Source organism: Dermacentor andersoni, chromosome 1 (assembly GCF_023375885.2).
Source record: "Dermacentor andersoni chromosome 1, qqDerAnde1_hic_scaffold, whole genome shotgun sequence".
In the NCBI taxonomy this organism is placed as follows: Eukaryota; Metazoa; Arthropoda; class Arachnida; order Ixodida; family Ixodidae; genus Dermacentor; species Dermacentor andersoni.
This window is the reverse complement of record NC_092814.1, coordinates 216,262,826-216,275,362: the sequence shown is the minus strand read 5'-3', so window position 1 is coordinate 216,275,362 and position 12,537 is coordinate 216,262,826. Positions and strand designations below refer to the sequence as shown.

The following is a 12,537-nucleotide window of genomic DNA, read 5'->3' as shown; positions in this document are numbered from 1 at the left end:
CACGTGACCTCCTGCGTCGAGATCACACCGCAAGAATCGATATTTTCTGAGACGTTTGGTTCCCAGGAGCTACGCCAGTAGTTTTTATTCACTCTAAAAACTAGGAAGGGTATCGCAGGAGTGAAGCTGCCGGTTCACTCTTCAAAGCGTCGTTTTACTCTCGCAAAATGTCGAGGAGAGTGAAATGCATTGTTCACTCTGTCACCAAGGAGAGAGTGAAATGTGCTTTTCACTCTCCCCTTCAGAGAGAGAGAGTGAAAAGACTCTCGCGACAATAGAAAAGAGAGACTCTTGCGGCAATAGAAAACAAAACGTAGCGTAATCTTCTGCTTCAACTGTAGGTGGCTGGCCCCTAACATGGCAATGTATCATTCATGCACGCTGAGCAAAGAACACATCGTTTTGCTTCTAAGAGAACAGGCCGCCGCAGTTCAAAGGAACGCGTAGCGAGCGCTCTACTTTTTCACTCGGAGTTGCTCCACCGCGCGCGCGCGCGCTCAAGATCGCGGAACAACACAGCACCGAAAGGTGATCCCTCCGCCGAGCAGCACAGCAGCAGCAAAGGCCAGCCAAGGGAGATCGTATGTCAGCCATCTCGCGTCGCCACGAAAACACGACAGTCGTTCGTCATGCCTTGGATATAACAGCAAATCCTCCACGGTAAGTGAATTCTAACTTAGGTGCACATTGTCCGTATATGTCATGCTATCGCCAGGAAGTCGTCGCTGCGCTTAGCCGACGCGATTGACAAAGGCCTAGGCATACGCGCTGTGTCTCTCGATGTCAATCGAAAAAGCCAGTCGTCGCGATAACTGCATGTGATTTTATCACTTTGCCGTTGCCCGTAAGAGCTTTAAAGATCGCAAACGCTGCCTGAACTATGGTATGTTCAATAAGACGCCAGGCGAGAGGACGCTTAAAATGGTTCGCTCACCAGCCTGTGATTCCGAGCCTATGCGGAGCGTGATTAGCGTGCGTTTTGTGTGTTTGAATTTATTCAGTTTGGCAGTATACTGTGTACGGAACGCTGTTGAACTAAGGAATCACATAACAGAAGGCGTCATTTTGCTGGCAGCATGCTTTTTTTTATAAATAAACCGCGCGCTTGACGGTGTCTCGCGCAGGGGGAATCTGCGACCACTGAAGTTACGTGCAGCACCAGTGCTAGTTAGAAACTTTGCCGCAGGCATTCAGCTGCATGCTGCAAGAGGTCAGTTGGGCGCGTTATCTTGAACTTACTGAAAACGCATGAGGAATCCATGTTTTATGCTGAAAAAAGTATAAACCCCATATAAGCGATCTTGCGCGCGGCAGCTACAAGCAACGCGACGGAGATGGCTGTCGCGTTCGCTCGTCGCCTACAAGTCGTACTCCGTGCGAGCGACGATTTTGAGCGACGCCTCCCCGGTGTTGCCGGCATGAGGGCTGCAGTCACGCGTGACGCGTGCTTTAGTAATTTACGTTGATGTATTTTACTATAAAAAGTAGCATAAAATATTTCCGGAGGTCTTGCAGTACGTTCTTATCCTTGCACGTATAAAAATTGAATCATTTGCTCGTTCCGCGCGACAATCGGTAGTATTTGAGCGATGTATGTACATCCAGTTCCGGCTTCGCGCTATTGGCTAGTCGCTCATAGCACTTCTGGGCGACCAGCGACGATTTCTAGATTTCCAGAACCGAACCATCTGTTCAAGCGACGGCCCGTTTTGTCGCTCGTCGCCGTCGCGCACTAAATCGCTCTCACAGTGTTTATCCCTAAGACTGAACTGTTTTTGCTCATGTTGAAATGGTGTGATTATAGGTCTGGTTTTGTCTCCTGTTGCGGTTTTCGTGCACGGTGCCAAACTGAAAGGATGCTTATGTCTACGAACTCGGTGAATTGTCGAGCAGCTAGTTACGCATCGGCATCGAATATAACGGCTGCTGTGTGGAATTACAATTGCAGGGGCGCTTTGCATGCGCTTATTGTTTTGGACATGCCTGTGCATTTGCTAATATGAGTTGGCGTGTCAGAGTTATGTCATATGAACAGCTAAATCAGCCTTCCTCTGGGGGTTACAAGCGTAATGTGTGCATTTTGCTATAGCATGGCAGATCAAGATGTGTTTATCGCTTGAATATTTTTAGTAGAGAAATAAAATATCAAAATAAAATGTTGCTTTAATTCCGTGTTACCACTCTGTCGTACGCAGAACAATAGGTTGGTGTAATAAACTAATAACTGCGGTTTAACTGCAACTTTTACATGCCTACAAGAATCTAAAATGCTAGATTTCAAACTGCAGCAGTAGTCGGGTCTGTCAAAAATGAACTCCACTGCGCACCTCATGCATGAAAATAAGTTCATGCCTTTTAGTAAGCTTAGATGCAGGCCGCAGTGAACTTGTTAGTATTGAAATGTGGGTAAGCTTGCCATAACAAGCCTTGTTGCCCTTTTTTATAGGCACATCTATATATCCATTGAGCTGAAGGACAATATTTTCATCCCTACTGAGCATCATGTTTGCAGCTATAATCCTCAAATTATGGCTTCAGCAGTGGCACAACCAGGGATGGTGCGGGGGGGGGGGGGGGCACACTGTGCACGTGCTTAGGATGTGTCACAAGTGGTGTTTGCGATACACCAGACTCATGACAGAACTATGACGTCTGAAAATGACCAATATTCTATTCATTAGCAGGAGTATTCTAACATTCATGAAAAACAAGGATGAACTGTGGTTTATTTGTTTTTTTGCTTAAATCTAAAAATTGAAGTTAGTTTAGCAGTTGACTGTTGCAGTCATTTGGATGTTTTGCATGCATTTCACTAGGAAGACTAAGAGCTAAGACTTTTTAATTGCCATGGCCTTGACTGTCTTGATGTTGTTTTGCACCATGCCCTTGTGTTGACTTTTGCATACGATATTTTTCAGGCACCCGCTTTATATAACGCAAGAAGGCAGCTGCAAGGACACGAGGATGTGAAAGAGCCAGTGCAGCGCGACTTCACGTAGTGCAGAGGAGCCAATGCCAAAAAATCAAAATACATTGGCATGTTATTTGGACAAGAAAACTAGTATGTGGGTATATTGGGTGTACCATTTGACCAAATGTCAACAAAATCAAGATACAGTATGTTACACGAAGATGAAAATTCTCACGTGCTCCAGGCAGTCATCTTAACATGGTATATTTATGTAATGTCTCTGATTGGAAAGTCAAATCAAGTATGCTCTCTGGAGACAAACACATAGCAGCAAGTGTCATTGAAAAGTTAAAAATGTGTTTTAAGAAAGCTGATTAGTTCTGAGAAGTGACTGCATTTTGTCTTGCCTCTCAACAGATATATCCATGTGATAAAAAAATAGTGGTACAATGAAATTGCATATTTGCTTAGCGACATGATACATACTTGCAATGAGCACGGTGCCTGTGTTTACTATAAAAAGCAACAGCCCATGCTTGGTTAGGTTAGGCCCACTACAACATGCAGGCATGGGTGATTGGCGCTTTTTTTATTTCTGTGTCGTGAGGTTTATTGACGTGCGTATAGGTGCAGTGGCACGCAGTATGGCTAGTACAAAAAAGGGGGGGGGGGGCAGATATATGTAGCTCACTGTACACGACACAGGGCAAAGGAAATCCGTGTTCAGCAACTATGTTAAATGCCATGTACGTAAATTTTACAACGCTACTCGTTCGAAGCGCGCACAGGTGCATATTGAAGAAAAGTTTCCAGGGTAGATAATTTAGTTCGTAATTTACACTAATTTTGCTTAACCACGAGACATAATAATTTGAATATACTGCACGGAAACACCTAGAGCGAATTAAATTGTGTGTCAGCTTCGTGTGTATACATATAGTCTTTCCTATGCATTAGATTTTTTGCCTAATGCATTAACAGTTGACAGCCTATCTTATGATGTGTACTCTGTTTACATTACAGTTGTTTATTAGTTTACTCGTTTGTTTTGCGACTGATGAAATGCCGGCATATATATATTTTCAACATTTGACATAACCCTGTATGTTTTGCAGGGACAACCCAGGACGTGCATTTCTCAGCACCCAGTCAACTGCTAAAAGTGACTCAAACACAGGCCACCAGTAAGTGGACATCAGTTGCAATTTCACATTATGCAGTTGGTGGCTGCCTTGTACGGAGGCTTTTTTTTTTAATGAGATGGTGATGTCGTTCTAACGTACACTTTGACCACAAAGGTGCGATCATGTCTCACAGAGGCATATATGGTTGCTATTCTCTGCCAGGGACGTGTTCTCGTGTTCGTGAAGCATTTGTGTTTGGCAGTATTGTCGCCCAATGAGTCGGATATAAACACTAACTCGCCACTGCCGGCAAGTAGTTGCGAGAAACGCATTATGACGCTGTGAAGTTATTTCATTAATTCGAAGGAAAGTTTTGCCGCAGGAAAAAAGGTTGCTATTCCAGGTAAACATGTCTTTTTCTCACAGGTTATTTAGCCAAACTGTGGGTGCATGAAATTCGTGACTTATGAATAGATTTTAATTTATTCTTTAGTGATGCTTCTAAAAGAGACTGGAAATAGTATGTGACTACCTCTGCAATCAGCAGACCATACATTTACAGTCATAAGTGGCAGTTCCATGCAGTCTCGCACTTTATATAACCTTTCCTTTCAGCAACATTGGAACTGGTGGCTGCGTTTTCAGAAGGAGAAGTGCACTTGGCACTGTATATGTATGTGCGAATTCGGTTTTCTTTGTATGTGTCGGCTCACTGACAAACAGTGCAAAAATCTGTTGTACCATGAGCCTGACGACGCCTTCTGCTGCTAGAAATGCGGCACTTCGTATCTTATAGTACTGCATGACATTTAAATCAAAGCTACCACATAAAATGATCAAGAAAACTAACCGCTGTTATAGCTGTTTTCCTCAAAGAACGCTTGTCCTTTATGGGCTGTGTTAATCTGAGCTCTCCACCGATGTTTCAGTAGTATTATCCCTTAGTGAGTGAGAGATTGGGGGCAAATAATCGTGTTAGTGTTTAAGTGGTGTCCTAATTATGTGCATTTGTGCCAACAAAGTTGTCTAGATTACTTTATTGTGTAGTGTAAAGCTTATGAAACCATCAGCAACTAGTGAGTTGCTAACACGCATATGGATTTGTCACTATACAGGTGGAACTCGGCTGTACCACTGCAGTGCTGCGGAAATTGCCTTCACCAGCGGCTTTGCAACAGCTGTTTCGCAGCATGTCGGTATGTGTTAATTTATAATTATGTTGGGATGGCCTAGTATTATGGACCACTGCTACTCTGTATTGTGACAGATCCATATGATAAGGGATGTTATGGGCACAGCGAAAACCTTTGAATTTTTTACTATGGTACATAAACAGGTCTCCTTTTCGTCACTGGAGCAGGAGAGGAGGGCATGCAGGCACTCCTGAATGTACATATATTTCAAAACATGAGAGAGACATATACACACACACACACACACACACAATTAAACTAAAGGCAGGGACGTTCCATCTTTCATCTTGAATTGAATTGTGCAGCGCAAAAATACAACACAGATCACAGAGAAGCACACATGTTAACAGGTTTGATACACACGTTAGTTCAACAGATTTGATACTTCAAGTGTGCTATTTTACACAAGGGGGAAGGGGGAGAAAATCTGAAAAAAAAGTGGAGTGGAAAAAAAGGAATCGTGCCAAAAAGCATGAGAAGCATCGCGCAGCCAGGATCACCAGCAGGACATCTAAAAAGCACTCTGATAAAATTACATACAGGACAACCTTACGTATAGTTTGTTTCAATCAACTCAGATCACATGCAGCCATTACTGCAATCAAGTTGTTTCCTTATGTCATATGAGGGAATGATGTGGGCCCAAAAAACTGTTTAGAGCTGAAGGATTATGTTCCATTCTAGCCTCATTGCCTGCTTTTTTATCATATTGTTATCAGCTGCTTATGTTAGGGACAAAAAGTAAGAGTACGAACTGTTTCCCGATTCGCCATTCCACACAACATGTCTTTGTGACTATATGTACATGCAGATGATCCATAGTTGAAAAATATTCAGTACAGTAGAATCTCATTACAAGATGCACTTGGTTGTAAGAGACATCTGAAAATGGTTTGGTTGGTTTTCCGATGTTTGCCACGTTAACAATACTGTATACAAGAGACACCTTTGTTACTAAGGATGACTTTTTAAGTATTCACTACTTCGAATGGACACAACCCAGACACATTCACTTTGTGCCCCTTGTGTGCTCCGAAGGGCGTAAAGATCACGCAATCCTTACACAAGTCAATCGCACATGTCTCTTTTAGCATGAACCAGAAAAGGAGGGAAACGAGGACAGTGCAGGGCAGAAAGTGTTGGCAGTTGAAGCTGACGAGCGTCTAAGAGCACCTCAAAGGTACTGCGAGCAACAAGGCTTGCAAAGTGAAGTGTTTAAATTCCAGAAGTTGGGAAGGAAGCTAACACAATCTACAGTCACTAAAAAGCTGTGAATGTCTTCTTTAAAGGGCCCCTAAACCACCGAGGTTGAAATTTAGTTGCGGTGTTGCAGTTCTATACAATAAGGCAATGAACAGGTAGCCACGAGAATTTTTCGTAACGGTGCAGTAATAGTGGAGCTACGTGTGTTTGATTATCGAAAAGTAGTCCCCACTTATTTTACTCTTTCATCTGGTACACGCCATATGGACAGTATCGTCTTTTCCTTGCCTAGTACACCTCCAAATGTTACGGGACAGGCCAACACCAACAAGCTCTGTTGCTGTTGCGCTGGCCCGTCATCCTGCGAGGGGTGGCGCTAATACAACGGAACTGTATGGTGACTCGTGTTGAAGAGCCTCATAGGGAGACCCTTCTGTTGGCGTTTCTGTTCTTTGCCCCCATTGGCTGCCCACAATGGCATCGCGCGCAACACGACGAGGAAGAAGGAGTGTGTGTATTTGCTTGCAGGCCTTGCCGGCAGTCGTACACTTTCGTTCGACCAATCGACAGCACCGGAAACTGGTGACAGCATCAGAGACAGCCTGGTGACGTCGGGACAAACTGGGGGGTGCAGGATAGGTCCAGAGAGGCGCACGGGGTCATTTTCTTCATATTGTGGTGCTCCGGCAGTGCTACGCACTCTGGCATTTGGCTTCGTCGATCGTGACGGCATTCTGATTTCGATATGCGTGTTTACTTGAAATGTTCAAAAAATGTCGAGAAGTGGTTTAGGGGCCCTTTAAGCCACCCTGAGCATTTATTCCTTCAGATATATCAAAACATACTTTAGTGATGATGCATAATAAAGTGATCTAGTCTGGCTCCTCAGTGTCTCAAAATTTTTGGTTTTGAGAGACATGTTTCCCGTGCCTCTTGAATATCTTCTGATGAGGCTTTACTGTAATATACACAAACAATTGTGTAACTCCTCCTGCAAGTATTATTCATTAAGCCCGGTCACTTATGTGCAAAGCTTGTGATTAAGTCTTGATGTCCGTACTTTTTAGAGCTATGTTTATTAATTCATGCTGTTCTTATTGGTTCTTTGATGCAGGAGACAATGCCTACGAAATTATTGGCCCTGATCATGAGAGCCCTCAAGGGGCAAACAACATCTCTGTTGCAGAAGTGAGCCCGATACCACTTGGAAGCTACCATGACAGATGACACGGCAGCAATAGATACAGAGACTGCCATGTCTACTGCAGCTGCAACAGTGTACGAGGCAAGCAGCAGTGCGTCAGCATCAGCAGCAGTGTCAGAAGGAACCACACCAGGCCTGGTAGAGCAACATGTGTGCTATCACTGACTTTTTTGTAGTGGATACAACTCATTTGCTCAACATACAAAAGCTTTTCACCACGACTGTGAGCCAGTGTTATTGTGCAGCAAGTGCAAGACTAAGTTAGGTGTTATAACACAGTACAAGCATCACTTTAATATATGCAAATGCAAACATATTACAGTTGTTGCCTCCCCAGCCAGCCCACATAGTGACAACAACGTGGAACACATGGTGGGACACACCTCTCCCCCATTACAATATAGTAGAGACTGTCAGTGTTGTTGCTAGATTGACTGGTCTTTGTAGGCAACTAGAAGGACAACACAGGTGTCATAAGATTGTTGTTGATGTTGTTGAAGAGGTAAAAAAAGTTTGATGCAGCTGAAGTGCCAACTGATATTGAGCAAATCAAAAGCAACCACCTGAGAAAGCAACACTATCGAAATTTGGGTATCTATGTGCCGCCAACTCTGGTAAGAATGGCATAGGACAGAAGTGTGATGAAAATCACACAGACACTGCTGTTGCATCACTGGCCACAGTGAGCAGCGACTTGTAGGGCAAGAGAGTCAACTGAAACTAACATTATGATATCATGCTCCCATGTGACCACTTTTCAAGTTATTTTGCAAGATACAGCTCAACCTCCAGAAACGAGACTGCAACTTGTCTGTAAAAAAGCTTTCACAAAAAATTATTCATAACACTATTAACATAGCAGTATCTTTTTTTTTGTGTGTCGGTTCGAGGTTCCCGGCTGTCCATTAATGCAAAAATTGAGGAAAAAAAGAACATGTGTCGTACTTACACCTTTTTAACAAGTACGAGGGGGACAGAACTTTTCTAGTCATGCATCTTCATCATACTATCAAGTTTTTAAATGCCTTTTATAATTATTATTACCAGTTATATCTGAAAGCATTGTATGCATGTAGCAGGTGTAAAATCGGGTCAGTTGGATCAGATGCCTTATCTGCAAGCGAGCCCTATATTCAGGAAATTTGAATTAAAATAGTTACGTTAGAGACGCAGTCTTTCAGCACTTTATTGCCTGTGGTTTAAGCATTGCTCAATACTTTTGTGGGTGGCAATTCCAACCGGCACAGCACTGCGCTTTGCCACAGTCACATTTGTCTTCCAAGCGGTGTTTACCATTTGTGTTGATCTGTTTGTGTATGCATAGAGCAAGTTTTAAATTTATATTTTTCTGCATTCTTGTGCTTGCACTAAGCTTGTATAAGGCAGTTACAAAATGTGCGTCACTATAACAAACTGTTCTGTTGAGCTTACACTTGCAAATAATCGTGTTCAGATGGCCGCACTTCTATGCGGGTGCACCGCTAGCTTTGTGTATGTTCTCATGTTTGTATAAAGCTTATATAAGCTAGTTAGAAAATGTATGTCACTAAGCATTGTGATATTCTTTAAAGAACTGCTTGGTTGGTTTTACACTTGTGAATTAGTATTGAGGCGGTGGTATTCCCATGTATGCCCACTGCTAGCTTTCTGTGTCGTCACGTGTTTGTATTAAGTTTCTACAAGGGAGTTACAGCATGTACGTCACTAAGCGCTGTGATATTTTTTAAAGAACTGCTTTGTTGGTTTTACACCTGTGAGTAATAGTACTCGGGTGGCACTAGTCATGTGTAGGTACACAGGGACCATTTGTATACATTATGCTCATGTAAAGCAGTTACAAAGTGTATGTCACTAATTACTGTGATATTTGTTGAATTGCTGTGATGGTTTTACACATGTGAATAATAGTGGTCAGGACACAGTACTTGCGGTGTATAGTTGAATTTATACACTGCCAAGACATGGGCTGTATACGTACCAAAAGAAATGTATGTCATTATATTGTTGTGATTATTACTGTTTGGATTTTATTAAACTGTAATAAAATTGTTTCTTGTATCTATTGAGGTATGGCAATTTGTCATGCAACCAAACTGAGGACCTGAACTTGTGCATACAAATAAACAGCTAATTTAAGAGTATACTGCTCATATTCTGCTAAACCAGTTTAACAAATCTTGTACTACAATGCTGGAAAAATGACAGAGCTGACTCGGATGTACAGAAAAAGTTCTGCACTGGCTGAAGGACTGCCCCACAATGGAGTTTGTAATGTTGCGTTTATTGGAGTAGAACAGAAAGTGCACTTCTATTAAAAATGCGACAGTCGGTGCAGAAACATAAGGCAGACGAGCGGATGTGGCACATTTTTTTCAGGGCCCTCCATGCCTACTACTGCATTTCTAGTCTTCCTGTGCTCTGCGTATAAGCCCCTGTTCAGCCAAGGTTTTTACTCCATGACAGTTGTTCTACTGGGTTTGTAGCAATATTGAAGAAAAAAATTCAATGGTTTTCAAGGACTTCAGAGGCCCCGACACAGTAACTTCAAGGACCTCGTGCAATGTGTGTAGTAGTTTGGACAGGCAATAACTTGTTCAAGAACACGGTTAACTTTAATGCAAACAAAAGAAAACAAAACAAATCGCATTTCAGTGATTTCAAACATTTGAAAGACTGCTAATTTGCCTTTCACCGCCCACCACTAAATGCACACAAGGAAGCATTTCAAGAAAGCGCTCAAATTTTTTCTGCAATAGCACAATTAACTACTTGGACCTGCAACATTTGCAGTTTTTGAATACTGTTTGGTTTGGTTTGACAGTGTACGTGATGTCATCTGTTGCCTCAGCTTTTTTCACCATCAAATAAGCAATAGTCATTTCTAATTTCTTTTTATTGTGTCTGTCGCTCTCAATTTACTCTTCACGGCTTCTCTTCGAATGCCTCAACTGTTGAGCTTCCTGCTTCTGCTCCTCCAAGCACATTTGTCGCCGGTTCCATGTGCATAAAACTGGTATCTGCAGCTCCTTTGTAATTTCAACTTTAAGGATGTCGCTTTCCTTCTATTACCTCCATAGACAATTTTCTGTGACATGCGAAAGAGTGTCACAGAAGGGAAAAAAAGCGCTTGGCAATGTCTGCTAAGTCTAGCCAAGTGTACAGGACTTTGCAGTACTTCTAAAAATTCAAGGGTTTTCAACGCCTTGAAAATGGCATTTTAGAAATAAAGGATTTTCAAGGATCGCTGCAAACCCTGGATTCTAGCACCTAAATTTTACAAGCTTATTTTGGCATGGAGTTAGGAAATTCATGCTTTCTAGCTAACGCTGCACTATCTCTGTACAGTGAAGCCACGAGAGCGCAACTATTTTGGAGTAAAGAAAAATACTGAAAGCTTTTAATACCACTCTTCTTTTTTTCTATGGAGCTTCGTATTGCCTAGTTAAGTTTACGAATGTGCCTGGTTTTGGCGGGCGTTTCTTCGACATTTTCTGGAAGAAGCAGATGTCTAGCCCCCGTATTCAGAAATGTATCTTAATACAAAGCTCATGCTTGACTTGATATAAACGACGCCTGGTGCGAACGTCCCCCAAGACGCTCACTGCCTTTCTTTTGGTGCGTTCACGACTTGCGTCGTTTAGATCAAGTCAAGCATGGGCTTCAATTTATGATGCATTTCTGCATATGGGGGTAAGCGTGCACAATTCCGGGCAACGCACTGTGCCATTGACACTGAGAGAAAACGGGGAAAACAGAGTTAACCACTTATGCTCCTAAACTTTCGCGTACCTGTGGTGTGCGTGAATCGTGGAAGAAGAAACAGCGCAAACACAAGGACGAAAAAAAGCATCAACCACACCAGCGCTTCGTGGTGTGGCATGTTTTTGCGTCGTCCTTGTGTTGCGCTGTTTCTTCTAAAATGCTCAACCAACTAGCCGGCAAGTCCATCCTGTGCATATATAAATTGAACACACGCATGAGTGTAGATGGTCTTCGAAGCTTTTAGAACGAGCACTGCCACAGGATACGAGCAGTGCACGCGTAACAAGTGGACACATTAGTCATTTAAACATGCGTGCCAATGCATTTGACGCGGCTATCGGCATAAGCAGTCTCCAAATGCTGGAATGCGTGTGCTTCAAAACGCTAACGATCCGCTGCTAATGCAGGACAACAGCTCACAGCGGACTGAACCAAACTCTAAACTAATGCACTTGGCAGCGTGAGGCACGTCGAAATGCCTGGTACTGGCGTCGCAGTTGCTCACCAGTATACGCGTGAATTAAATTCACATACGTGGATGGTTGGTGCAATACTTTGTATCCGCGTATTTTGGAGAACATGGGCTGGAGAAGCACTCGATCATGAGCTGAACGGCACATTTGTTATTTTCCTGCGGTGACGACAAGCCGTGAATAGTTCTCACGTTGTCGTCTACGTTGTCTTCCTTCGTTAGTCGTAGCAAGGAATGGAAATGATGCAAACGCACACGTATTCCAGTACACAACAGCACAGCACACTGCAGAGAAACCCCACCCACCACAGCCGATTCATCAAATACGTTTGGTATATATATATAAGCTCTAAAAGAACACGACTGGGCGTGGCGGCGCTGTGGTGTAATGGTTATGATGTGTGTTTTGAATTGTACAAATGTGAGTGTACGCGGGTTCGAATCCACATGATGTATAGAGCATTGTGATTCTTGATAAGTATGTGATTCCCTTGGCAATTGTATACTAATTAGATTGTGTGACTCCTGATTGTGAAATTTGCGGAGATATTTGCAGATTAAGTGTTAATTCGCTTTTTTTTCTCCTCAGTGGCGTTCGTGACGCATACGCATAGGCCGCTTCAGAGCAGTCACGCCTCACGGTAGGCAGCAAATAGCCAGGAAAAAAT

The 12,537-nt window shown here is 43.0% G+C and overlaps 1 protein-coding gene across 2 annotated transcripts; it reads left to right on the top strand.

Moving 5' to 3' along the window:
* The first annotated feature begins 289 nt into the window (after window positions 1-289).
* LOC140219434 (uncharacterized) lies at window positions 290-9,638 on the top strand. 2 transcript variants are annotated; one of them, XR_011895715.1, is made up of 5 exons: window positions 290-660; window positions 2,919-3,065; window positions 4,027-4,095; window positions 5,151-5,231; window positions 7,546-9,638. XR_011895715.1 is itself a non-coding variant. In XM_072289230.1 (5 exons), exons 2-5 carry the CDS (start codon window positions 3,013-3,015, stop codon window positions 7,656-7,658), a joined length of 312 nt encoding a protein of 103 aa, XP_072145331.1. In that variant the 5' UTR covers window positions 290-660; window positions 2,919-3,012; the 3' UTR covers window positions 7,659-9,638. The 2 variants fall into 2 exon arrangements, 1 of the variants encoding a protein (XP_072145331.1); XM_072289230.1 differs by having other exon boundaries at window positions 2,919-3,061.
* Window positions 9,639-12,537: the final 2,899 nt, after the last annotated feature.

What these genes read in the sequence shown, in the direction of transcription:
- LOC140219434 (XM_072289230.1), top strand. Translation starts at nt 3,013, where the DNA reads ATGCCAAAAAATCAAAATACATTGGCATGTTATTTGGACAAGAAAACT. An exon ending in TTATTTGGACAAGAAAACTA is followed by an intron (nt 3,062 to 4,026) that starts GTATGTGGGTAT and finishes TATGTTTTGCAG; the next exon opens with GGACAACCCAGGACGTGCAT. An exon ending in AGCTGTTTCGCAGCATGTCG is followed by an intron (nt 5,232 to 7,545) that starts GTATGTGTTAAT and finishes TCTTTGATGCAG; the next exon opens with GAGACAATGCCTACGAAATT.